At 42.4% G+C, this 26,910-nt stretch overlaps 3 protein-coding genes across 4 annotated transcripts; 2 read left to right on the forward strand and 1 right to left on the reverse strand.

Moving 5' to 3' along the window:
* The first annotated feature begins 1,951 nt into the window (after positions 1-1,951).
* MXD3 (MAX dimerization protein 3) lies at positions 1,952-10,095 on the forward strand. Of its 2 annotated transcripts, none has more exons than XM_070738843.1 (6): positions 1,952-2,393; positions 2,573-2,687; positions 4,517-4,546; positions 5,943-6,057; positions 7,718-7,886; positions 8,756-10,095. In XM_070738843.1, the coding sequence occupies exons 1-6, from the start codon at positions 2,324-2,326 to the stop codon at positions 8,947-8,949; spliced, it is 693 nt and encodes a 230-aa protein (XP_070594944.1). In that variant the 5' UTR covers positions 1,952-2,323; the 3' UTR covers positions 8,950-10,095. The 2 variants fall into 2 exon arrangements, with proteins under 2 accessions (XP_070594944.1, XP_070594945.1); XM_070738844.1 differs by having other exon boundaries at positions 2,031-2,393; positions 7,721-7,886.
* Positions 9,648-13,022, reverse strand: PRELID1 (PRELI domain containing 1). Its single transcript, XM_070738845.1, has 5 exons — positions 12,614-13,022; positions 11,059-11,284; positions 10,843-10,956; positions 10,580-10,658; positions 9,648-9,970 (listed from the first exon to the last, which is right to left on the reverse strand). The coding sequence occupies exons 1-5, from the start codon at positions 12,703-12,705 to the stop codon at positions 9,852-9,854; spliced, it is 630 nt and encodes a 209-aa protein (XP_070594946.1). The 5' UTR covers positions 12,706-13,022; the 3' UTR covers positions 9,648-9,851.
* RAB24 (RAB24, member RAS oncogene family) lies at positions 12,751-26,767 on the forward strand. Its single transcript, XM_070738846.1, has 9 exons — positions 12,751-13,166; positions 14,467-14,685; positions 16,230-16,298; positions 16,558-16,636; positions 21,204-21,271; positions 24,703-24,802; positions 25,268-25,318; positions 25,830-25,889; positions 26,283-26,767. Exons 2-9 carry the CDS (start codon positions 14,569-14,571, stop codon positions 26,348-26,350), a joined length of 612 nt encoding a protein of 203 aa, XP_070594947.1. The 5' UTR covers positions 12,751-13,166; positions 14,467-14,568; the 3' UTR covers positions 26,351-26,767.
* Positions 26,768-26,910: the final 143 nt, after the last annotated feature.

Here is a 26,910-nt window from a genome sequence, read left to right on the forward strand (position 1 = left end):
TCCTAACATGAGTTGCCTAAGGTAATTGCTCATTCTACCTGTCAGCAGGGCTGCCTGTGAGTATAAATTGGAATGGTGTGCTTTTCCTATAAAAGGCAAATACAACACGCTACAATTATTTTAAAAAATAACATTTCTGTGCAGGAAACTTAAGTGTTTATGAATAATGATAATAATTGACTAAATTTATATGCTGTCTTGACTGCAATTCTTATGATCCCTGGAACGCCTTAAATGTAAACTAAGGTTGCATATGAGAAAGTTTAAGGGGTGTGTTACATCTGAAGGTAACACTACATTGTGAATTTGTAGCAGCAAGTTGTTGGGTTTTTTGGCAACACCTATTAATTGTGCAATATGAGAATTATAATTAAGCATAGCTGGAGATTACCAGGTAGAATCATATGACTTTTGGAGCTTTTATAGCAACACGCAGCCTTGTTAAGGATAAATGAAGCTTGTTTCTATTACTGTACTGCTGTATCTCCTGCCCTGTTACCTGAATTATTCTATGGAATAATTATAAATATGTATTCCTTAAAGGAATGTGTATGACTCTTGCCTTCTAAATATTTGTTTTCTCCCTAATAGTAAGGTATATGTGCTGATCATTTGTTTCTAACTAGGTACAGATTAGCGAAAATACACATGAATGTTTGTATCAATGGGCATTGTTAACATAGAGCATAATTACTCATGATCAAATCCTAGTAAGAGTAAAATAAATAATAAAACCCTATAAAACCCTGGTAAGACCACCCTTGGCATACTGCAACCAATTTTGCTCACAAAAAGACTTTGGAGTTCAGAGAAGAGCAACCAAGATGATCAAAGGCCTGGAAACTAAAACATATGAAGAATGGCTGCAGGATGTAGGTTTGGCTAGTCTAAAAAAAAGAAGAATCAAGGGTGGCATACGGTAGTATGCCAGTGTTTGAGGGACTACCACAAAAGGAGGGGATCAAATTATTCTCCAAACTACCAGAGAACAGGACAAGAAACAATAGTTGGAAACTAAATCAAGGACAGAAGCAACCTGGATTTAAAGAGAAACTTCCTAACAGGGAGGACAATTAATCAATGGTACAGCTTGCCTTCAGAAGTTGTAGGCACTCCATCACTAAGGTTTGGGGTTTTTAAGACTAGTCACTTATCTGAAATAATATAGGTTCTCCTGTGGAGTAGGGGGCTGGACTAGATCTCCAAGGACCTTTCCAGATTCTATAGTCCAGTGATGGTGAACTTGTGGCACAGGTGCCACACGGAACCATATCTGCTGGCATGTGAGCTGTTGCCCTAGCTCAGCTGCAACATGCATGTATGTGCCAGCCAGCATGTTTTTGGCTTGCACAGAGGCTCTGGGAGGGCGTTTTTGTCTTCCAGAGGGATAGAGAAGGGCATTTTTACCCTCCCTTGGCTCCAGGGAAGCCTTTGGAGCCTAGGGAGGGTGAAACACGAGCCTACTGGGCCCACCAGAAATTGGGAAATAGGCCGTTTCGGACTTCCTGGGGGGGGGACGACGACAGGGAAAGCTGTTTTCATCCTACCCAGGCATAGAGTCTGCGGAGAGGGGCGGCATACAAATCTAAATAATAAATAAATAAATAAATAAATAAATTATGGGCGTGGGCACTCGCGCATGCGTGATAGCACGTGCTTACGCTCTTTCGGCACCTGAGGGAAAAAAAGGTTCCACATCACTGTTATATTCTATTCCAAACCGACCAGGGGATATTTTACCTCGCCCTTTTTAAATTCACTGACTATGTACACACATAAAAAGCTGTAATTTTCGAAAGGGAAAGCCTCTTAATTTATAAAATCCAGTTGGCAACAAGCAGCATTAAAACACGTCTCGTTCTCTTTCCTCCAAACAATAAAAACAGAGCGCAGGCCCCGCCCTCCGTTCAAACGCAAGGCTTCAAAATCATTTTACCCGCCCGAATTTGTTTCAGAAGGGTAGGGATGGATTGAAACGTCTGGTCGCGCCTTTCCAACCAATGACAGCGCTGCTTTCACTAGCCACGCCCAGCGCAGGTTAAGATTCAAAACAAGGCAGCGAGGACGCCCCGAACCTAAAACGTCGAGAAGGGGATGGGTGGGGAGCGGTAAAAAAGCCCGCTTGGCTTCATCCTTGGTTTGCGCTCCCCGAAAGAGACCTCGTGAAGGAAGAGCCGCTGAGTGGATGAGAAAGGGGTGGGACTAGAACCCTTGGAGCGTTCGAAGGGGCGGGATTTAGGGCCGGGGTTGGTTGTTGAGGGCGGTGGGCCGTTTGATTGATCGGGGCTGCGAAGTCCTTAACTTGCGCGGGTCCCCCGTTGCCATGGAGCTCACGAGCAGCAACATTCAGGTGTTGCTTCAAGCGGCCACCTATTTGGAGCGCAGAGAGAGAGGTGGGTATGCTGCCGGCTCTGAGGGCGGTCAAAAGGGAGACGCCTCTGGCTTTTTAACCGGAGGGCGGCTGAACTGGGTCTCCTCGGGGAGGAAGGGAACGAGTGGGAAAGCGGGAAGCAGATTGGGACCTCTAAAACATTTTTATCTCTTTCTGTATGTACGAATATACTGTATATAGCTATATATAAACCAGAAGCTGAACACGGCTATGCTTCTCTCTCGCCTTATTGCGGACCAGAGGCGTTACAAGCACAGAGGAAGCCGAAAACGCGAAAGGCCCTGAGAAACCTCCGGTAAGACTTGGTTAGACCTCGGGCTGTTTGATTTCATTTCCCCCCCCACCTGAAGTCCTAAGACGAGCCCTGAACTGGAAAACCAAGTCTTTCCCTTCAGGCCAGCGTTTTTTAAAAATGTGGTCTGGGGACCGACCCCTTTGGGGGGGGGGGGATTTGTGGTCTGGAGATCCTTTGGGGGGAATCTATTGTTTGGATACCCTTTGGGAGATCTGTGGTTTGGAGACCCTTTTGGGGGTGGAATCCGTGAAGTCAAATACTTTAAAATTTCTGAGTTTTCATTTCTAATAAAAATTAAATTACCTTACCCATAGAAATCAAAGCTCTTTGCCGTCCTGTCATTTTTAATAATGCAAAGGTGTCCTGGGACCAGAATTTGAGAGCTGCTAATCCCTAGATCAAGTTGATGTGTTTTTACATCTACTTTTAGTTTCATTTCTCTCACTATAAAGAAAAAAAAATACTTGGAAGAGCCACTCCTATAGAACAGTGATTTTCAATCTTTTTTGAGCCGCGGCACATTTTTTACATTTACGAAACCCTGGGGCACATTGAGTGGGGCGGGAGGTGGGGGGGCTAAAAAAAAGTTTGGACAAAAAAATTCTCTCTTCCTCCCTTTCACTCTATTTCTCTCTCCCTCTTTCTCTTCCTTCCTCTCTTTTTTGCTCTCTTTCTCTCTCCCTCCCCACCTCCCTCTATGTCTTTCTCTCTCCTTCCCTCCCTCTCTTTCTCTCTCTCGCTTTCTTTTTCTCTCTTTCTCTCTCTTGCTTTCTTTCTCTTGTTCTCTTTCTCTCTCTCTTGCTTTCTTTCTCTCTCGTTCTCTTTCTCTCTCGCTCGCTCTTTCTCTCTTGCTTTCTCTCTCTCTCTTGCTTTCTTTCTCTCTCTCTCCCTCTTGCTTTCTTTCTCTCTCTGAGCTTCGCGGCACACCTGATCATGTCTCACAGCACACTAGTGTGCCACGGCACACTGGTTGAAAAACACTGCTATAGAAGAAAGGTACTATTCACGCAGGTTTGTAGTAACCAGGCCTTTCTGGTTGTAAGAACAAGATATAGTCAAAAGGAAGTGGAGGCTGGGTGAAATTTAAGCAGGATTTAACTGAAACTGTTGGAATATCAGGAAGTGTTTATTTTTTTAGTAACAATTAGATTGACTTAGTTTTAAGGAAACAACAAATTCCTTTAACCTTTCTGAATGAGCTAGGTGCTTCCTAATGACTTTTCATTTGAAAGAAACAGATACAATCAAAAGGAAGCTGAGATTGAGTGTGAAATTTAAACAGAATTTAACTGAAAGGATAACTGTTGGAAGTATGTTTTTTTTACTAGCAGTTAGATTGACAAGTTATTCCATTGGTGTTTCTGAATGATACTTCATAATACTTCTTCACTTTGTACCAAAGTATATACAGTACAGACTTTGGTTTAATTCTTTGAGTCTTATAGACTTCATTATATGATACCAAAACATGGAAATATGAAGTATAGTTCATATTTGTTCATCTCTTTTAAGATTATGCAATGAATGAAAATGTTACTCTTTAATATTTAAGTTACTGGTATTCATATTTTAATTGATTTTGCCACTATTGCATAAGCATGAAATTCTGTTTTCTTGCAAATCAGCAAGGTTTTAGTTTTCCTTTGAAAACCAAAGTTTTCAAAGAAGATGCACAAATGATAAAAGGTTGAAATTGAACGTAAGAGATTTTGGTTTGATTGTGTACTTAGTTTGCTTCACTGAATTATGGTGAAAGGAAAAACACTACCAATTGTTGGAATTTTAAATATAGCTCATTGTTTTTGTTTTGTTTTTCTATTTCCTTTCAGGTCTGTACACAATGAGCTGGAGAAACAAAGGTACACTTATGGAGGAATATTGTTGTAATTGTTTCTTTTTTAGCCTCCTCTCTTCCACATTCTATTGGCTAGGGAAGAAGGATGGACTCATTTCTGCCTGGTCCTAATTCCTCCATTAATTTGAGGGTTAGTTTAGGCTCCAGGTCATCATTTTAAAATGTTTTTCTTTTTCTGAACCAGGAAGTGACCTTTCTGAGTCTTTTTTTCCATTTATATGGAAGACTTCCCTCACCCGTTTCTCAATATTTCATAAGATACTATTCATATGTATATTTAAGCCATTTACCAAGTCAGCCATTTTCTAGCTTACACAAAATATATCATACCATAAATTAAACAGGTTGGATTTGCATAACAAAATAAGCACAAACAGAAGTGAATGAGGTTAGCACTGGCCAGACTTGGTTTTGGAAAAATGCATCTTCTTGATCTTTTATCATGCCCTGGTAAGAATATTTTATGAATTCATGCAATGAATTATGAATTCAAGGGAATGAATTCATGCTTCTTGTAAGTATTTTCCCGTTGATTTATTTTTTCTAAATATTTTAAGTATCCATTTCAGGCTTCCTCAAGTGCAGATAGCTGGTTCTCCTTTAGCCTATTACTGGCTGTTCTCATTTCAGGTCAATGAAACTGAACTGGGAATACAACAGATGGTAGATAGTATTTTCTATGTATGCATTTCAAGTTGACCATTACTTCTTTGCTTGTCTCTTTCATACACTTTCTCTTTCAACGACTAGAGTTACTTATATTCTTATTGGCAAGGGCGCATTAAAGATTAGGATTCCATGGTATACATTATAATGCCTAGTAAAACAGCAGTTCCTAGATTTTCAGTACTATATTGCTATAAAATGAATTAATGTAGTAACCTATCTAACCAATGAAGTTATTGTGATTAGCAGATGGCTATACTCATTGATTTACTTTCCTGCATGCCTGAGTAAGCCTGCCATGTGCTTGCATATGCAAACTATGAATAAATGAGTCTTGGCAATGCCATCACTCTCAGGTCCAATTAGTTTTAAAAACTGTATCTCCTCTGAATTGATGCCACCCAGAAAGTGGTGGCTCAATGCAGAAATCCCCGAATTAAGGAATTATTGAGATCAGCCATATATTAATGATTCACTCTTTAGAAGATGTGGTTCTGCCTTGTTATGGAGCAGTGGTGTCAAACTGGCGGCCTGCGAGCCAGGTGCATCATGCACAGGCAAGATGCATCATGTATAGGCCACACCCACTCCAGCTCTGCAAAGGGGAAAAACGTCACATGATGGCAACAGGCAACATGATGCTGCGGGTTTGACACCCATGTTCTGGAGTCTAGAATTCAATTAAGACTTTACCTAAAATATGAGTGTCCACAGTGTGCGTTTCTTCCCAGCAGAAGGGCCCAGCTACGGCAGTGTTTAGAACAGTTGAAGCAGCAGATCCCCACAAATACAGAGCATTCTCGTTACACAATGCTTAGTCTCCTGCATCACGCCAGATTGCACATTAAAGTGAGTAATCTACCTGGCTTCTTCCAGGAAGCTGTAATAATATTGTGAATAAGTAAAGACCGCCTTTCTTGACTGGTTTAGCTGTTGGTAATTTTCAAATGGTATTAAGGTTTCTAGTTTTCATATTTTATTAGAAATAATTTAAAACTGAAAATTAGGGGGGGAAACAAAGGATTCAGCATGATCAAGTCAATATATGGAAATGAATGAAGAAGGAAAAACCAATTGGTCATCAGATAAGTAGTTTACAATGCATAAAGCAGTGATAGTGAACCTTTTTTGGTTCGTGTGCCATAAGGGTGTGGGGGGGGTATGCTAGCATGTGTGCACATGCCCACACCCCTTCCCTCCCCCCACATGTGTGCGCTGCCCCTGTGCATGTGCACCCCCCCATCCCTGCGCATGCACACAGGCTTCACTGAAGCCTACAACGGTGAAAACAACGGCCAAATTGGAATTTTGGTTTGTCCGTTATGCTGTTTTTTGCACTTGGCAGGGTTCAGGGAAAGTTCCTGAAGGCCCAGAGTATTAAAAAAAAAACACTCAATGAGCAAACCGGAAGTTCAGAAAACACACTCCCGCTTTGCCCGTTGTGCTGTTTTTTGCACTCCGGTGCTTTAAGGGAAGCTTCCCTGAAGTGTCCAGTCCAGAGGGCGAAACGGCCTTCCCCAATGCCGAAAATCAGCTGGCCAGCACGTGCATGCATCTAGAGCTGACATAGGGCAACTTCTTGCTTGCCCTGCGATATGGCTCCGCGTGCCATCTGTGGCAAGTGTGCCACAGGTTTGCCATCAGAGGCATACAGGAACTTCAAATCTCTGTTGGAAATGTGAACAATATGAAGGGACATTTTATCATATATGGTGGACCTGTAAACTCCCCCTTCCCCTCCCAAATACAAATAAATACATTAATTCAGAAGATTTTGAAGACTAATGTACAACTGAAATCAGACTGATTTGGGATTAATGGATAGCTAGAAAAAAAACCACTTGTGCTTCTATGTATGATATCTGCAGCGTATTCAAAAAAGTTCAAGAGGAAAAAATTGACATGACCCACAATAGAGGAATAGTTGGTCAAGATGATGGAACTTGCAGAGATGGCTAAATTCTCTTCCTTGGTTACTGGAAACCCCTTGTAGACTTTTTCCATAAAATGGAAAAAATTATACCTATCATATGATTTTGAGGATTTTTTTTTGGGGGGGGGGGAACTAAGTAGAAAAAAGTGAGCTTTTTTGCTAATCACAATTATGTCTTATCTGCTACGAAGAAAACCAGAAGTTTTTTTTCCTGAACCCATTTTCTTGTTTCCTTTATTCTGTATTAGCTTTTATGTTTTCTTTTAAACTTTTGATAACATTTGTATTAAAAAAAAGGAAAAACATTGCCAGCCTTCAAGTAAGTGTAAGAACCAATGAAAACAAAGGGGGAAATCTTAAAAACAACCAGGAATAACTTTTATAATTTCTTCATTTTTGTGTTTAGGATGGATTACCTAGCAAATGCTTCCAGCTGAATTTGAGAAAGAGGTTGCGTCCTTTTTTTTGTTTCCAACAATAACCAGTATGTTTCTAGGAAATATGAAATAAAATAATCTCCAGTGGAATTCCAAAAATTATTTTCGATAATAACCCTAACTCTTCTTTCACTCCCAGAAGCTAGAACACCAGGAACAGAAAGCTCAACAAGTGAAAGAGAGGCTACGTTGCGAGCAGCATAATTTGCACCAGCGCTTAGAAGAATTACAAGCCCATCTGAATATGGAACAGCCAGAAGCAGATAGCCTGGATTCTTTTCGATTCTCCTCTGAGCATTCTGACTCAGGTGGGCAATGCCCAGTAATGATTCTAGTGGTACATCTTCATGATGCTGGCTAGTTAAGCAGCAAATAATAACAATAATGCAGGGTCAGAAAACCACTGGGTACAGTGTTAATGATAAAAGGTTGACTCAGCCTTCCATCCTTCCGAGATGGGTAAAATGAGGACCTAGATTGTGGGGCCAATATGCTGGCTCTGTTAAAAAGTGCTATTGCTAACATGTTGTAAGCCGCCGGAGTGTAAGGAGAAGGGCGGAATAAAAAAATATCAAATAAATAAATAAAAGGCATGGTAAATTGTAGATTACCTAGGGTGAGAATGACTGAGCCAGATCTATGTTTCTTTTCACTTTAGAGCAGTGTTTCCCAAGCTTGGCAACTTGAAGCTATCTGGACTTCAACTCCCAGAATGCCCCAGCCAGCATTTGCTGGCTGGGGAATTCTGGGAATTGAAGTCCAAATAGCTTCAAGTTGCCAAGCTTGGGAAACACTGCTTTAGAGAATAAAATTTCATTTTTGGCTCCCAAGCAATTCTGGGCAGTCTACAACTAAAAACACCTTACTAAATCCAAAAAAGGGAGTGAGGCTTTTTAATAGAAGCTTATGAAATCTCAGCGCATGGGAGATCATTTCAGAGGCCAAGAATTGTAACAAGAATATTTAGGCTTCCTGGAGCCTGCAAGATTACTTTCATTCCAGAGTATACCTTCCTGCTGGCCTGGACTGAACTGGACAGGCAGATGCAACAGGAAGTAAGTGGTCCCTAGGAAAGCAGACTATGCCTATGTTGGTAATGAAGCTAGTATATAAGAGATATTGCATTCCATTTGAATAAAGCATAATGCTAAGGTTTTTGTTTTTTGTTCTGTTGCAGAAGATGAAATGGATGTAGAAGGCCTGGCATCTGCTAGCGTTGGAGATATCATGGCTGCCTTCGGTACTCAGCAGGAGCACAGCTATTCCAATGTCAGCAACTTCTGGTTATGGACAGAAGTTCAGTTAGGAGGACGGCATTCATCTAGACAAGCTTCAAGCTTTACAGAAATTACTTCGTGGCAGGGCAACTGATACGTGGCTTATAAGACTGTTTTCTGTAAGTGAAGAGGAACCACCCCTTTCTTACAAAAAAGACTATGCACCTCCTCATCAAACCAAGTCTTGCATCTCCACCTTCACAAAATCAACTAGGACAATTGTTAAGAGAGCTACATACTGAAGCTGGCTAACTACACATAGCACATGGTGGCAAGAGAAAAGGGTGAGGTTTCAAAATAATTGACATATGCTTAGTTTGGATAGCTGCATTTTATACCCCATCCTAATTAAAGTTTGTGGAACAGGCAAGTCCATTCTGCAGAGACTAGGGCTGGTGAGGACCCCCAAATATTTACCTAGCTCTTATCTGCAGGGAGGATTTCAAAAATCCATATCACAACAGGCAAATGCTATGCTCAGGTTTTTAAAAATCTTGTCCTTGTTGAATGGATAAATAGTAAAGTTTTGGCTTGAGGGCCCTTTTGCCATTGCAAAATTAGGTTTCTCTGATCTTTTTACTTAAGTGAGCTACCTCCAGATGTACTCAGTGGGTTTTTGATAACTATTTTGAATTGTAGCCTACCATAGCCTCAATAATTTGTAACACTTATTCACCAATACCAAGTCTCTGAAGTCTCATATACAAAGGCTTGCTTTTGAGTGGCATAAGAGGCAAGTATAAACAGGAAGATAAGTAAATCATTGATGAAAAACAGATCCTGATACTGAAATAAATTGAAGTCTAGTTTTTAATGATAATTACATCTTTAAGAAAGAAGATGATTGTCGGATTTGTACAATCTCAATTAAAAAAAACATACAATCTACACATTCTGGTCAACTTCCAAAGGAAGGGGAAGTTAAAGTAAACCTTCCAGTATTATTGTACCACTCTGCCAGTGGCATTTAGTTCTTTAAGTGGAAAAACTGTTTTCTCACACGTACTGTTGCTTTTTTGTAGTAGCTGCCTTGCCAGCAAAGTCTTTTGCCTTCTCAGTGACTGCCTTGGCAGTCTCCTTGGCCGTTTCCACTAGTGTTTTAGATGGTGCTTCACCTGAAAAATCAATAAGCCAAAAGCCCAGGACTAAGTAAATATATCCACTGTAACCTAGTTTTTTCTGTAAAATTCGAGTTTGTTCAAATTTTGGAATATATTGTATAAAATTTTAATAGTCATTACCTATGAGACATGATTTTATATTTTTAGTACAGGTAGTCCTCAATTTACAATCATTTGCCCAGTGACCAAAGTTACACTTGGGAAAAAAGTGACTTATGACAGTTTTTCACACTTTATGATCTTGCAGATCCCCACGATCAAGTAATCAAATACTTAGCAACTGGCTTGTATTTATGACAGTTGTTATATCCTGGGTTCATGTGATCATTTTTGGTGACCTTCTGACAAACAGTGGGGAAACAGGCACACTTAACAACTGTGCTAATAATTTAAAAGCCACAATGATTTGCTTAATAACCGGCAAAGTAGGTTGTAAAATGGGATATAACTGTCTCACTTAACAACAGAAATTCTGGCTCAATCATGGTTTTCAGTTGAGGACTACCTGTGATACTTAGAACAAGACCCAAGAAAGCAATTACGAATTTTCTTAATCTACATTTTATATACTGCATTTTTGATTGCTTTTCCAGATGTACCCACCTTGCATTTTGCTCAGCACGTACTCAAAACCTTTAGTAGTCTTGGTCACATTGCTCTTGAATCTAGCCAAGCCAAATTCCTAAAACAAGAGAAAAGCCAGTTGAGCAAGAAGCAAAGAGATAAAAATAGCCTCTTCTCTATTTATTAGGAGAGGTTAAACATTGAGCAATCAACTTGGATTTTCAGCTAGATACCAGTAGTCCCAGGTTGTTTATTACAGGCCTCTTCTCTGTCATGCATACACAGATCTGTAGCTCCCTTACCTGGATAGCACGTGAAACGCCAAAGAGACGGGAGGAGACCCAGGCTTCCCGCTTGACTTCTGTCCAGCTATTGTTTTCTGGGTTTTCTCTGTAAACACAGCGCTCCTCCACTACCTGCAAGGGAGACAGCATTCCAAAATAACAATCACTTCCCCAAACCTTCTGAGTCATTTCTATGATGCAGCAGTGGCTGCAAGTAAATTAAAAACATGTTACCATAAGACGTGCATGATTAATGTTCCAGGTGAACGTGGTCATGGTTCGATTCTGTAGGTCCACAATGGAATCTTCTAGGATATAGACATGGCGGCCAGCATTGGGTGGAAAGAAGTGCTCCGCCCAACGTGGCATCCGGTTGGTTTTGGTTAGGAGCCTCCTGGACAGCAGTTTCTGGTCATCAGTCACCTCTCGGTGTAAGATATCTTCTGTTAGGACATGCTTGCTGGGTAAAAAAGACAAAAGAGAATTTAAGATACCACCCTATGTTGTGCATCTATAAATAGCAGCATAACATTCTCTACTTATCTAGTCACACAATTCAGTGGAGTCAAATAATGTTGTTTGTGTCTTAGCGACTCTATTTTCACATCTAGAATCTTTTGTCAAAAGCACCCGTGTCCTGATTGGGAAGGCAAAATGGAGAAGCATTGCATTCAGATTTACTTTTGACAGAATTTACAGTGCTACTAGCACACATTTATTTTATTTCAGAATCCAAGGGGCAAGAGAAGTCCCATGTTTAATTAAGTCGACCCCCTTTTAATTATTTCCGCCAAATATAGATGTTAAAGTAGGGAAAGTAAGTTAAGTAGGACAGTACAGTGACCAGGATTAACCTTATAAGTTAATGAGATCAGGATAAAAGAGGCTTTGCCTACTGGCTTGAGAAGATAAGCAGCTGCTAACTAAACTTACATCAGGATTGTTATTCTAAACTATTGGGGTCTTTCCCTCCTATCTTCTAGCACCAGTTAAACCCAGCCAAATCACCCCAACTCCCCATTATTTCAGCTTTCCCTCGCAGTGGTTAAAAGCTGTAAGATGATGCTGGAAGAAGCAGCCACAAACCAGCTCAATTCAGCAGCCCTTGATCCCACAGCGGCCATTTGGGGGGGGGGGGGGGGAGAGGAAAGCTGAGATTTACAATCCCTCCTTTTTCTCCCCTTCGATTTCAGTAATAATTCTTGATGAACTTTTATGTACACAGATAGCATCTGCACCAGTGACAAATTCCTTGTGGGTCCCATCACACTTGGCCAATAAAGAATTATATTCTATTTTCTATATTCTCTTCTCGCTTCCCTGTATTCCATTCTCTATTCTCTTCTCGCTATTCTCTTTCCTCTTTATTCTCTTCTGTATTCTCTCTTCCTTCTCTTTTCTCTCCCTTCTCTCTCTTCTCTTTTCTCTCCCTTCTCTTTTCTCTCTCTTCTAAGCTGGCCGTGGATTCAGGTTTACCCCCAGGGCGGAATCCCTAGTCGGCGGAGAGCTTTTGCCCCGACCGAGACTGCAGCCGGAGCCACCCCCGTACTTACTCGGGAAGGAATCGCAAAGCGGCTGCGGGTTTTCAAGAGCAAGCAGGACGGAATCGAGACAGAGGTTTTTTCCCCCCAAAGCGGCAGCCCTTTCGCCTCTTGCCCCGAAAAGAAGGAACTTACGGTCCCTTCTCCGCCCACCCGCGCTTTCTGAGCTCCCCCACCCCGGCTGAGCTGCCCCGCAATGGGAGGGGAGACACACACACCCGTCCCTTTCCCGCGCGCTCCCCCCTGACCTGTAAGGGTTCGGGTAGCGCTGCCAAAAGGCTGTGAAGACTTGGTCCCAAGGCCCTTTCAGGACGCTCAGGGTCAGGAAGTACTTCCCCATCGGCGCCGCGGTCACCGACCCTGCAGGAGGAGACGGGAGGGACCCAGAGGAAGGGAGCTCTGGCGGAGACCGGGGGCGGCGTCACCCGGCTCGGCTCGCTCCGACGCCGGCCTCACGCGCTCCCGCCGTCCCGTCGCCGCAAAGCAGGCAGGGCTAAAGATGGCGGCGGGAGGAGCAGCGGCCGCACGCACGCCGCAGCGGCCATGCAGAGACCAGGAGCGGCCGTAACGACTTCCGCGGGGTGACGACGGCGGCCGCGCTGCTTCTTCCGCCTCCTCCTCCCCTCCTGCTTGTAGGCCCAGGCCCCGCCTCCCTCCGAGCGCGCTTCCGTTCCCGCAGGGAAGCCCCGCCCCTTTCCCCGGGGATGTCCTGGGAAGCTGCTCGGCCGGAACGGCTGCTTGCCTTTGCCTCGTCCTCCTCCGCCAGGGGTGGCCGGCCGGTCCCGGCGACATGAGGCCGGGGTGAGTACCGTGTACGGCCTCTCTCTCTCTCTCAATACCTGCCGGACGTCGTTCGGCGCTGCTACCCCGGGCTTGGTCCTCCTTGGGGACAAGCGGTCCCTTCCATGGCGCGTTCCCGTGTCATGCTAAACACACCAGGCAACGGGAATCCAAGTAAAGGGCTTTTTTATTTTCGCGCCGGGGCTTCTGCAGAGGTCGAGTCCTGCCTCTCGGGCTGCTAACCCAGTGGGACAATTCGCCTTCTGACTGTTGTGCGTGTTTTTCATCATTGGAGGCTTTTGAGAAGAGACAGATTAGTCAGTTGTCTTGGAATAGTGGAGTCTCCTGCTTGGGGATGAGGGTTGGTGGTTGGACTAGATGACCTCCAAGGGTCCTTTCCAGCTGTGTTCTGAGTCTGATGTTAGCTACTGATATCTTAGGCCAGGGGTAGGCAAAGTTGGCTCTTCTATGACTTGTGGACTTCAACTCCCAGAATTCCTGAGTCAATCATGCTAGCTGAGGAATTCTGGGAGTTGAAGTCCACCTCTCATAGAAGAGCCAACTTTGCCTACCCATGTCTTAAGGCAAAGTCTCTGAACTGAAAGCATTAAAAAGCTGGTGCTTCTGGCCTGGTGACTTTGCCTTCTCATGGGTAGGAGTATTTATAGCATGCTGTCTGTGAGAAAAGGGGTGTTGGGTCTCCTTATCCACGGCACCATCACATTTATTTAAATTATTTAGTTAGCTAGCTAGTTAGTTAGTCAGTCAGTCAAAACTTGTATAGGATAGTAGTAGTTTGCATAAATACAGTATGACATTTTGTTGCATGAATATAATGTGTTTATCCATTCAATGACAATAAAGTATTTATTTATTTATTTATTTACATGTATTTCTTTTTAATTTTATTTACATAAGTAAAAAGTAACAATAAAAGAGGACAGTAGGTCAGGGACAGTAGGCACGATGGTGCGCTTATACCTCTTACAGACCTCTTAGAAATGGGGAGAAGCCGACTGTAGACTGTCTAAAGTTAAAGTTTTTGGGGTAGAAACCACAGAGTCAGGCAGTGCATTCCAGGCATTGATTCAATCTTTTGCTGAAGTCGTATTTTCTGCAGTCAAGTTTGGAGCAGTTTAAATTGAGTTTATTATTGGTTTACATAGTTTAAATGCTCGTGTATTGCTGCGGTTGAAGGGGAAGTAGTCATTAACAGGAAGTGCTCTCGGTGGCCAAATACAGAAAGAGAACAGAAGAGAAGGATGCCAAATACATTTTCTATTGTGATGAATCACTGCACTTCCTCCTCTCCTTGCTTCAGGTGAACTTGCCTAACTGAGCTGCACCTCTTCTGCTGCTCCACCTGAGTTGGGGGAGCTTAGGATCCCTCTGAAAGGCAACATTCGGCTGCGAGGGCAGGAGAATGAGCGGGCAACGTGTGGACGCCAAAGTTGTGATGCTGGGCAAAGAATACGTAGGCAAGACCAGCTTGGTGGAGCGATATGTTCACAACCGCTTCCTAGTGGGACCTTATCAAAACGTGAGTTTTGTGGGGGGTTTTGTGCTGCTTAAAGTTTTTCCATTCAATTGGACTGAGTCCTTCACAATTCCAGCCATTTCTTTCCCAAACTTTTGCTAAGTTCGGACTTTTAGGCTTGATTGTATTTTAATGTTATAAGCAACTCTTAATCAATATTGCTCATTTGTACCCTATAACAATCATTAAGTATTGTGCCTTATGATTCTTGATAAATGTATCTTTTCTTTTATGTACTTTGAGAGCATATGCACCAGTGAAAATTTCTTGTGTGTTCAGTCATTCTCGACCAATAAAGAATTTTATTGTATTCTATTCTGTTCCATTCTATATTAGCTGATCTTTTCAGCTATACAGAGTTGATCTTGATTGACATTCACATAAGAAATTGCCTGGGAAATCACAGGGCCATTGGCTAGATTGGAAAGTCCTCAAATATCCCGGAGGAAAGCAATAGCAAATCATTTTGCTAAATACTGCCAAGAAACTCCTTTTTGGTTTATATAGTTGAGTTTCCTTGGTGCAGTCACTTAATTGAAGTATTTTATTTTTTAAGATCAGATTAGCCCCTATCTTGCTGAATGTTAAAGAGCACTATAAAACATAGCTATTAAAGAAAGTCGTAAGAAAGGAGATCTGGTACAGGATGAAAGCCCCACTCTAGATTGGGCCTGGATGTTAAGGTTCCTGATGATTTTTTAAAATATTCTTCTGTTGCTATTCTATTGTAGAACTACTATTGCAGTTATATTGGATTGAGAAGTAGGAAATGAATAAATAGATAAATGACAATCCTGTGGCTCTAGTCATCAGGGTTTGTACTTGAGAAGATTTTTAGGTTATTGTGAAATGGGGAGCATTTAAAAAAGTGAAGTGAAACTGTTTCAAAAAGGAGCCATTTTAACTGGGGCAGAGAAGTCTTCTTTAGTTGAAGGAAGCTATGCAGATGTTTTCTGAGAAGTTACTGATTCTCATATATAGTGTATTATCTGCCAGCATGTGTTTCACTCAGTAATGCACACTAAGAAGAGAAAATGTTAAAACAGTTGCTTTTCCTGTTTACAAATCATTTATCCCACAGTTGCTTGAATATGATACATTTGCCTCTAAAAGAAGTCTTTCACCAGTTGTGACTAGTTTGTTAAGGTGGACTTCCTCAAAGTTACTAATGACACATTTTCAATGATATGGAGGTAGCTTCTCCCCCAATTCCCCCATCAATATGATTGCACTTGTCAACAGGGTCTTTGCAAGGTCCCACAATCAAGGGAGTGCAATTACAACATTTTTGCTGGCTTCTGGTATTTACTTCTAGTTTCCAGGGTTGGGGAGTCCATTGGGTGAAATAAATTTGCTTAACAGCCACTATAAAAAAAAAATATATTTTTAAATGGATCTATTCACATGATAATTTAAGATAGGATTGCAGCAATTTACAGCTGTAATTCTGGGTCGATTATGGCTTGTATTTTGACTATGTGTATAGCTGCTTTCCAAAACTGACGGGGATACTCTAGCTGTGTTCACATCTACTTTTGTTATTTTAGACAATAGGTGCTGCATTCGTGGCTAAAGTAATGCCAGTGGGAGGCCGCACAGTAACCTTGGGTATCTGGGTAAGTCATGGTTGAAATAATAGGTATGTGGGCTATCTGCAGTAAACAATAAAAACAAGAACGCTTGTGGAACTTACGTCACACAAGGTGATGAAGGACATTTTGTATAAAGAGAAAGTTTCTTACTTTTACTTCACAATGCTGCCCAGTTGATATGTTTAATCAATGTTTGCATTGCATTATGCATAGGACTCTGTAAAGTAGAACCATACTTTCCCACTAAGTGGAAATTTGACTCTTCTCCATTACCTTTCTCTAGGATACAGCTGGCTCAGAGAGGTATGAAGCTATGAGCCGAATATACTATCGTGGAGCGAAAGCTGCCATTGTATGTTATGGTAAGCATTCATTTGCATAAAGCCGCCATTTATGTTATGGTAAGCATTTATTTGGATGTTGGCAGATTTCTACAGCCAAGCTGACCATCTTAGTTTGAACATCGTGAGAAACTGCAATTAGAAGATGCCAAGTTGGAAAAGGCAATATTTTTTGTACTGTTCAGACACCAATTGCTCCCCCATCTCATGTTGCCATTTGAAGAAAGTCATTTCACTGTGAAATACCTTGTAATTCAATCCAGGTAAAATCTGTTGCTACAATGGAAGGAAGAACTACATCTATAATGCAGGTGGATTTGAGGGCAATGCTATAGAAATTATTCTTCTGTTCAATTACCCAGCAATCCTAGTTGAGTTGCTTGACAGCAAATATTATATACTTAAATCTAATACAGCATTGTGAGACTATTCTGGTCAGAAAATGTTATCAGTGGGGAAAATCTGAATTTCTTTTTCTAATCTAGTGATTTCATATACAGTAGTGCTTAAAGGTTGGTGACATGTTTTGAATATTCAATATTTCTGCATAAGCAGGAGCTAAAATATTCTCTATTGTCCACAAAGGTCCTAAAAATAGATAAAGAGAACCCAATTAAATAAGTTATATAGGTACTCTTTAGTTGATGAATGTTTTGTTCAGCAACCAAACTTATGGCACTGAAAAATTTACGACTGGTCTTCAAACATGGCCATTGCAGTGTCTTTGCAGCATCCTCACCATCATGCAATTAACACTTGGAAACTTCACAACTGGAGGGTATTTAGGACCATCACATTGTCCTTGTCACGGCCCCATTGGATCCCAGTTTGGAGGAGGAGGAATTGGAACTAGGATCATCTGACGGGGAGAGCACAGCTCCCCTGGAATGTTTGGAGAGGTCAGGAGCTGAGGACGATGATGTCTTAGGCCCTTCAGACATTGGGGGAGATGGTTGACCAGAGGGAGAGCTGCCTGCTCTCACAGACACATGGGGGAGATCACCTGCAGACAGGTTGCGATGCTGTTGAGAAGCAGCAGATCCCCTCTGATGAGGAACAGCAGCCTCCCTCACTGGATCCAAGGGCACAGAAAGGATCCAAGGGCACAGAAAATAGAGCGGAGGCAAGCTCAAAGGGAGAGGCTGAGAGGCTGCTTGGAAGAAGGACTTCCTGCCCCTCCTCACAAGGAACACCAGGATTGGGTTGACTTAAACAGAGGCCAGGGGGGAGGGGGGAAGATCATCTGTGTTGGGAACAATTGTTTTGCTTTGGCCTGCATTTCCCTGGCCTTGGAAAAACTCTGCCTTGTATTGTATTTCTGCCTGTGGAATTCAGCCCTTGTTTGTGGACTCTGACCTTGCCCTATGGACCTGGAATCTTGTGTACGACTTATGAACCTTGCTTTGTGGACTTCCACTTTATTTTTGGACTTCCTCTCTGCTTTTGCTATTTGGCTCGTGATTATTGGCTTTGTTTGTGGAATTGTGGGTGGCTGCCTTCAGGAAGTTTGGGATGGAGCTTTACCGGTCATTTCAGGGTCACTTCAGATCGTGCAGAATGCAGCTGCGAGAGCAATCATGGGCTTTCCTAAATATGCCCATGTTAGACCAACACTCTGCAGTCTGCATTGGTTGCCCATCAATTTCCGGTCACAATTCAAAGTGTTGGTTATGACCTATAAAGCCCTTCATCGCATCGGACTAGAATATCTCCGGGACCGCTTTCTGCCTCACGAATCCCAGCGACCGGTTAGGACCCACAGAGTTGGCCTTCTCTGGGTCCCGTCGACTAAACCAGTGTTTTTCAACCAGTGTGCCGCGGCACACTAGTGTGCCGCGAGACATGGTCAGGTTTGCCGCAAAGCGCAGCTTCCGAGATCGGAAGCTGAGCTTTATTCTTCCCGCCCCCCTTTTCGCGTCTTTGGGGCCCAGCGGGAGAGCACTGGCAGCAGCGGCATCAAATAGTAGCCGAGGTGGCGGCTGCAAGCGGGAGCTCCAGGTCAGTGGCACTAGCAGCGCCCCTCCCAGCTGGAGATTCCCTGGCGGTACCAGGTAGTAGCCGGCAATGTAGCACCCTTTTCCAGGGCTGCGCAAGGAGCCAGGCATTGGAGTTTGGGGTGGGGAGCAACGAAAGTGTGGAGGCCGGTGCTGTGGCCGCCCCCACCTCCCAGTGCCTCCGGCCCCCTCGCGCCCCTGGCTTCTCGCCACTGACGCCCGTCCGCCCGCCCAATCCACCCCTTTCTGCAGCTCCTCCCGCAGCAGTGGCTGCAACGGCAGCGAGTGAAAACCTTCTTACAGCGGAGGTCGGCGAAGGTTCTTTGGAATGTTGGGGGCGCGTGCGCGCGCGTTCCCCATCCCCCTGCCAGCCCACCCGGAACATTTAAAATAAGAAAAAGCTTTGCCGGCCTCCACAGAGAAGAAAGGAAGAGAGAGAACAAGAGAGAGAAAGAAAGGAAGAGAGAGAAAGAGAGAGATAGCAAGAGAGACAGAATGAGAGAGAGAGAGAACGAGAAAGAAAGAGACAGCAAGAGGGGGAAGGAGGGAGAGACAAAGAGAGCAAAAGAGAGGAAGGAAGGAAGGAAGAAAGAAAGAGATAGCAAGAGACAGAATGAGAGAGAGAAGAAAGAAAGAAAGACAGCAAAAGGGGGAAGGAGGGAGAGAAAAAGAGCAAACGAGAGATGAAGGAAGGAAGAGAGAAAGAAAGAGATAGCAAGAGAGACAAAATGAGAGAGAGAAAGAGAAAGAAAGAAGAAAGAGAGACAGCAAGAGGAGGGAAAGAGGGAGAGAGAAAGAGAGCAAAAGAGACAGGAAGGAAGGGAGAAAGAAAGAGGGATGCAGAGAGAGAGAAATAGGGAGAGAGAGAAAGAGGGAGAGAGAAATAGAGCGAAAGGGAGGAAGAGAGATTTTTTTGTCCAAACCTTTTTGCCCCCCCCCCCCCCCCCACCGCTCAATGTTGCCCAGGATTTTGAAAATGTAAATAATGTGCCACGGCTCAAAAAGGGTTGGGAAACACTGGACTAAACAATGTCATTTGGCGGGACCCAGGAGAAGAGCCTCCTCTGTGGCGGCCCTGACCCTCTGGAACCAGTTCCCCCCGGAGATCAGAACTGCCTCCACCCTCCTTGCCTTTCGTAAAGTTCTTAAGACCCATCTCTGCCGTCAGGCATGGGGGAACTGAGACATCTCCCCCAGGCCTATACAGTTTATACATGGTATGTTTGTGTGTATGCTTGGTTTTAATAATGGGTTTTTTAGTGTTTTTTAAATTATTAGATTTGTTCTTATATTGTCTTTGTTATTGTTGTGAGCCGCCCCGAGTCTACGGAGAGGGGCGGCATACAAATCTAATAAATAAAATAAATAAATAAAAAATAAAATTTGTTGTGGAATTAGCAGAGCAATAAAGGACTCTATGGAAGCCTGCCTCTGCCTAGGCGACTGACCTGGGTCAGAACAATCCTATGGTCACATGATCCCTATTTGTCAGCTTCATTGCTAGCTTCCAACAAGTCAGTGGGGAGGCTGGTATGAGCCATAAGTTGTGGTCAAATGACATCAGCGACTGCAAAGGATTTGCTTAATGACTGCAGCAGAATGGACATGAGTCTTGAGTCTGGTCACCTGATGTTTCGCTTGGCTGCATTGCTTAGCACCAGAGCTGCTGGTCCCAATTACAATTGTGAAGTTAAAGACTTATCTGTTCTAGCTCATTGGTTTATGAAAGAAAACTATCTAAAGTTACATATTTCTGTATTGTAAAACTATGTGAACCTTGAGGGTTAGCAATTCAGAGAAATTAAGAGTCAGTTGGTTCAATTAATGGGTTGATAATTAGTTGTGAATGTGGAAGGTTCTACCTTATATAAACAACAGAAGTGTGGATATTCACTCTGAAGTCTGATCTTCACAAAACTGGAATGTAGAAAACTGTCACAGTTTGACCAACTTGAAAGACTTGAAAGCTGTTCCTCTACTGCAGGACCGATCAATAATTATTGGAAATCTTTAGTTAGCAGTTACTGCTGCTCGAGGAGAGTTCAGTAGTTACAAAAAACAAAGGTTGACTTATTTTTTGTCACATACAAATATGTTCCTTTAAATCAGTTTTCCTCAATAAATAAATAAATGAATAAATATAATTTTCCAATTTAATTGGGTTTTTCTATATAGTAATGACTTGCGTGGAAAACTTACCACATATTTTTGCAGAAATACCGCATATTCAAAGAGAACCACACGTTTTTTAAGCACTACTGTATACCGAATTGGAATTGTACTTTTTGGTACTCAGATTCTATTATGATTTAATGAATTGGGTCTCTTTGGGAGACTGAGATTGAGTGACAGGAAACTGATAACCTTGCTTAACATGCACAGAAAGTAGTTGGCTATGCTGTTGGGCAACATTGACAACAAATGGCTATGGTGTCAGGGTTTATTAAGTGCCCACGAAGAAGATACTTGTACTTTCTCAACTGAATTGCTACTTCTAGTTTCTTGACATAGTTTACTTATGCAGGGATGAATGGAATTGCTTTATTTAATTCCAGGAATGGGATCCAGTCACTTGACACTTCCTCTTTCCACAGATCTTACTGACAGAAGCAGTTTCCAGAGAGCAAAATTCTGGGTGAATGAACTACAGAACTTTGAGGAAGTACGTTCATCTCTATTTGTAGCCAGAGATTAAAATGGGGTACCTGAAGTCTTCCAGGATATATATATATATATGTCATACAAGTATAGAATTATAGCTTGTATTAACAACAAAGTATAAAGAGGTGATAAAAAGGATAATAGGACAGAAGGACAGGGATGGTAGGCACAATAGTGTTCTTATGCACACCCCTTACAGACCTCTTAGAAAAGGGGAGAGGTCAACAGTAGATAATTTAAGGTTGAAGATTTTGGGGTTGGGGAAGAAACAACAGAGTCAGGTAGTGAGTTCCAGGCATTGATCATGTTTTGATCATATTTTCTGCAGTCAAGTTTGGAGCGATTTACATTTAGTTTGTATCTATTATGTGCTCTTGTGTTATTATTGAAGGTGAAGTAGTCACTATCAGAAAGGATGTTATGGTGTATGATCTTATGAACAACAGTTAAATCAGTTTGGAGGTGAGATAGTTGTAGATTGTCTAGCCATAGTATTTGATGTCTGGAGGAGTACGGTAGTTTGTTTTGAGAGGAGGAGTGAAGGACTCTTCTTGTGAAGTATTTCTGGACTCTCAATTGTGTCAATGTCAGTTATGCAATGTGGATTCCATATAGGCGAGCTGTATTGGAGTATTGGTCTGACTAATGTTTTGTAAGCTCTGGTTAGTAGATCAGTGTTTCTGGAGAAGAAGCTATGTAAGATTAGGTTTGTAACTCTTAGTGGTTTTTTTGGCAATGTTGTTACAGTGAGCTCTGGCACTTAGGTCATTGGATATGAGAACTCCAAGGTATATGTTAGCATGAGGATTAGCTATGAGTTCGTTACTTCCAAGTATGTACAGTGGAACCTCGACATACGAGCAGCTCTACTTACGAGCTACTCGAGATAAGAGCTGGGAGGGGAGCGACATTTTTGTTCGCCTCCCGAGCTCACATTCGGGATACGAGTGCCAAGGAGCTGTCTCCTGAAGCCGAACGCTAACTTCCGCGTTCGGCTTCAGGAGACACCTGCGAAGCGGCGCGCGTGTTTTAAAACGTCGCAGCCGGCCTGGGGGGCTCGGGGGCAAGCCCCCGAGCCCCCCAGGCTGGCTGCGACGTTTCAAAACACCCCCGCCGCTTCGCAGCTGTCTCCTGAAGCCGAACGCTAACTTCCGCGTTCGGCGGCAGCGGTTTTTGTTGTTGTTGTATTTAGTATTCTGATTCTTTTTACCAATGTGTAAGACAGAGCATTTGTTGGTTGATACTTGAAGTTGCCAGTTGTTAGACCATTCAGCTAAATGATCAAGGTCCTTTTGGAGGGTAGCAGCATTGTCGGTAGTATTAAATAGTTTAACATCAACAGCAAAGAGAACACAGTTGCTTGTAATGTGGTCACAAAGATCATTTATGTAGAGTATGAAGAGTTGGTCCTAAGACACTAACTTGAGGGATTCCACTATTGACAGGAGCAGGATTAGATATGGCACTTCCTATTTTGACCACTTGTTGTCTGTTATGCAAGAATGCTGTTAACCAATCTTGTAGTGGTCCAGAGATGCCATATGATTTTAGTTTATGAAGCAGTTTGTCGTGAACTCCAGAATCGAAGGCTTTACAAAAGTCAATGTAGATTGCATCTATTGATTTACCCTAATCAATTTGAGTAGTCCATATGTTTTTGCAGTATAATAGTTGTAAATTAAAGGATAGCTTTTTTCTGAAGCCAAATTGTTTGTTGGAAAGTAGGTTATTACTTTCAAGATGGAGTGTAATGGATTGGTTAATGATTGACTCAATCATCAAGAAAAAATCTGGGATTATGTTTATGGAGTCCTATCAGTGGTGCCATTTTATAATATATGGATTATGGTTGTTTGGATGGTTCAGTTGTAGAGTTCTTTTGGAATTGGATAGCATATAAAAATACTGCTACTAGGTTTTAAAGGGAATAAATTCCCTCACACCCATAGGAGATGCTTATAGTTGGCACTGATGTTGGCAGTTGAGACACTGGAAGTATAATTTGAGAAGCTTGCTTGGTCATTATTGAATTTATCTCTCAGCGTTTGTTAAATTCAAAACTGCTTTTGGGGACCTTCTGAAATGTTCCTTGTCAAAATACTAAACAGAATGAAGATTAATTAGCTTTCATAGTATGAATACGAACTCTGTGTAGCAGGAGTTTCAAAACTTGATTTCATTAAGGGACACATAGGGAAGGGAAAGTATAGAGCGTGGTTGGGGAGACATGGCTGGGGTCGGGGTGGTTAGGGACATGACATGGGACCACACTCCCGCACACATGGTTTTATACACGCTTAAAAATAGAGAGGTGTATGTTTCTGTGATTTTACTTTTTAAACACATACAGTAATACCTAGTCTTACGAACTTAATTGGTTCCAAAAGGTGGTTCGTAAGGCGAAAAGTTCGTAAGACGAAACAATGTTTCCCATAGGAAACAATGTAAAAGCGATTAATGCGTGCAAGGAGGGGGGAAAATCGCAAAATGGCGCTCCACTGGGCGGCGGCGCCCAGCTGTCACCTTTTAAAACAGCCGGGGGGCTTCTCGGCGTTTTCCTGAATGCCGAACCCGGAAGTTCAGCAAAAGTTTGGGTTTGGATTCCGGAGGCCACTGAGAAGCATCCGGCTGTTTCAGAAGGTGACAGCCGGGCGACGGTGCTTCTCGGTGGCCTCCCGAACCCGAAAAGTGCCATTTTGTGATCTGCGGTGGGTTCGTAAGCCGGAAAAAGTTCGTAACAAGAGGCAAAAAATTTCTGAACCCCGGGTTCGTATCTCGAGATGTTTGTATCACAAGGGGTTCGTCTCACGAGTTACCACTGTACTTGGTTTACTTAATCACTCTATGAGAGAGAGAGGCCAGTTCAAGAAACTGACTCCATAGAAAGACTAGAACTACAAAGTATTGATATAGGCCATAGTAATAGAATCCTGCAAGCCTGAAAGATAAAATATTTTACCTTTCCTCCCTTTTATAGTCTTCCGAGTCAAGACAGCCTCCTGCATCACTCTGGCAGCCAAAACGGGCTGCCTTGAGTCTTCGGAGAAGGGCGGCATACAAATCTAATAAATAATATAATAATAATAATTTTGGGGGCCCAATTTGGCTGCCAGAGTGCTGCAGGAGGCCATCCAGGCCCTAAACAGGGACAGGGAGGCTGCTCACAGCCCCGCCATGAACCGTTTTGACTGCCAGAGTTCTGCAGGAGGCCGTTCGGCCCCACACACATGCCATTTTCAGTAGCGGAGGCTCTGCAGGCCAGGCCTTTGCTATTTCCAGGCTGGCCCCACAGGCCAGATCAAAGCACCCCGTGGGCTGGATTTGACTCGCAGGCCTGAGTTTGCCACCCCTGCTCTTTAGTGATTCCTGTGAAGAGCAAAGTGTCAGTGTACACCACATATATTGAAAGCGCTTGCCTCGTTTTCTTTGTAGAACTGCAGGATCTATTTGTGTGGCACCAAAAGTGACTTGCTGGAAGAGGACAAGAGAAGACGAGAAATTGACTTCCATGATGTACAGGACTATGCAGACGGTGTGTTTTTGTTTTATTCGGTTATACATCAGGGTCCTTCTTGTCCCTGTAAGTCATTCACAGGAGGTTTAAATGTTCCATTGACTATGCCCTTGGTCATAACTGCTCATGAAAGGGACACTGCTTACAATTGCTCAGTTTTGAGAGGAGAGCAAAACAGTTCTACTGCGGTTTTAAGATTTGCAAAATTATGTGAGTCAGGTGTTGCCCCTTCCGGGAAAAAATAATTTGCATCCACCTTTTTGGAGCAATGTCATTGGCTGGAATATTCATGTTTGTTGGAAAGGGGTGGGGTGGGAAAATGATCCGATTCCAGAATGGCTGGAATTTGTATAGATTGCTCCTGCTCTAGATCTAGTGCAGAGGTTGAGGGTTGTAATAATTGATATATTATCGGTTACTAACACTTGAATGCTTTAGTGCTAAGGTAAACATTTATCCTTGCCTTGTGACACATCATTCCAGAGATCAAAGCTGAGCTGTTTGAAACCTCAAGCAAGACTGGACAGAATGTAGGTGGGTATCTTGTCTGTGTGCATTGCATGCATTATGCTAAACATATCTGGCCTCCTTGGAATCACCTAATTGCAGAAGACGTAGAATGATTAAACATATGTTCCTTCCCCTATATTTTTTTCTCATAGTGTTGGGAGATAGGATAGTGTGAATGGAGCTATTTTATCTTTTCTTGATGAGAAAAGACAAAACAACTATTTTTACCTTCCCTTCAGCTAGAACTACAATGTAATTCTAGGCAGATCTACTCAAAAACAAGTTGTTCTTAGCTGAATTAGGTATACAAATATACTTTAATTTTATTGGATTTCTAGGCCGGCCTTCTCCAGTGGACTCAGGGCGGGACGTACTAAAAGGGTTACATTTTTGGCTGCCTCAGTTTATCAAAGGGAATTTCATTGCTTGCCGCCCCGAGTCTACGGAGAGGGGCGGCATACAAATCCAATTATTATTATTAAATTATTTTGAGTGTTTGGTTGCTCTGTGTGATTTTAATATATCTATTTTTAAGATGAGCTTTTCCAGAAGGTGGCTGAAGATTATGTGCATTTTACTGCCTTTGACTTAACAGGTGAGTTGTTGAACCAGGTGTTATTCTCAGCATCTACATCCACTTCTAAATCAATTGTTGTATTCCTGAATTAAGACAATATCCAGCATGTTATTCCTTATGAAACTGAGACATGGAGACCTTTAACTGAATTTAGAAGAATATCTCTGAATGTGTCCTGAGAATTATGGAAGGCAGCAGAATCTATGAGCATACTTTCCAAATACAAGCTCCTTTTTTTATCAGTAACAGGGAGGATTGGGAAATATTATTACGGAGGAAAGGTATTAGCTTTTATGCGTTACACACATTTAAGTGAACTGCCAAATTTTTCCATAGAAACTTTAATGGAGCCTTAACTTTAATTTGTTTGAAATCTGTACAACTTGTATAACCTGTATGTTTTACTTTCAGAGGAAAAAGGAGTTGATCTGAATCAAAAGAACACTACCACCTATTTTTACAGCTGTTGTCATCACTGAATTCTTTATTTTGCCAAAAATAACATTTCCCACCAGAGATAGCAATTCATGCTTTTTTTCTGGTGGGTCACATCTTCTACTTGCTAGTTGGAATGCCTTGCCCTTTGGATATGTAGAACATCATTTGTTGGCTGCTATCCAAGGAAACAGAAGAGAAATAGATCAAGGATATGAATATGCTGCAAAATGTGCTGCCTTGTTGAGTGGAAGACTTGATTGCCTTGTGCCCCCTTCCCAGCAGATATTGACTAAATTATTGAACTGTGTCAAGAATCATTTTTCATCACTATGCACAAGAGACCTTATGCTGACTAGGGTTGTTTCTGCTATTTTGAAGATGTTGCCTGATTCTTAAGCTTATTTAAATGGTTTCCAATAAGTTATCTACCTGTAAATAAAAGGCAGTGTGGTCTTGTGTGTTGAGGGATATGGTCAGCTTTCTATTTCTGCTGGAAAATTTTGAGATCATTTGGAGAAGCACTTGGGGATGAGAATTTATCTGCAATTATGGGACGTCCAGAACTGCAGAAAGTTAGGAAAAGAATCTATGTCCTGATTCA

Source organism: Erythrolamprus reginae, chromosome 2 (assembly GCF_031021105.1).
Source record: "Erythrolamprus reginae isolate rEryReg1 chromosome 2, rEryReg1.hap1, whole genome shotgun sequence".
Taxonomy (NCBI): domain Eukaryota; kingdom Metazoa; phylum Chordata; class Lepidosauria; order Squamata; family Dipsadidae; genus Erythrolamprus; species Erythrolamprus reginae.

Excerpts from the sequence above, each read along its gene's own strand:
- MXD3 (XM_070738843.1), top strand. The coding sequence starts at position 2,324 with ATGGAGCTCACGAGCAGCAACATTCAGGTGTTGCTTCAAGCGGCCACC. Across the intron at positions 2,394-2,572 it reads TTTGGAGCGCAGAGAGAGAG|CTATATATAAACCAGAAGCT; the intron begins GTGGGTATGCTG and ends TACTGTATATAG. Across the intron at positions 6,058-7,717 it reads ACGCCAGATTGCACATTAAA|AAGCTAGAACACCAGGAACA; the intron begins GTGAGTAATCTA and ends TTTCACTCCCAG.
- PRELID1 (XM_070738845.1), bottom strand. The coding sequence starts at position 12,705 with ATGGGGAAGTACTTCCTGACCCTGAGCGTCCTGAAAGGGCCTTGGGAC. Across the intron at positions 11,285-12,613 it reads CGCTACCCGAACCCTTACAG|CAAGCATGTCCTAACAGAAG; the intron begins GTCAGGGGGGAG and ends TTTTTTACCCAG. Across the intron at positions 10,659-10,842 it reads GCGTTTCACGTGCTATCCAG|GAATTTGGCTTGGCTAGATT; the intron begins GTAAGGGAGCTA and ends CTCTTGTTTTAG.
- RAB24 (XM_070738846.1), top strand. The coding sequence starts at position 14,569 with ATGAGCGGGCAACGTGTGGACGCCAAAGTTGTGATGCTGGGCAAAGAA. Across the intron at positions 14,686-16,229 it reads TAGTGGGACCTTATCAAAAC|ACAATAGGTGCTGCATTCGT; the intron begins GTGAGTTTTGTG and ends TTGTTATTTTAG. Across the intron at positions 25,319-25,829 it reads CAAGACTGGACAGAATGTAG|ATGAGCTTTTCCAGAAGGTG; the intron begins GTGGGTATCTTG and ends TCTATTTTTAAG.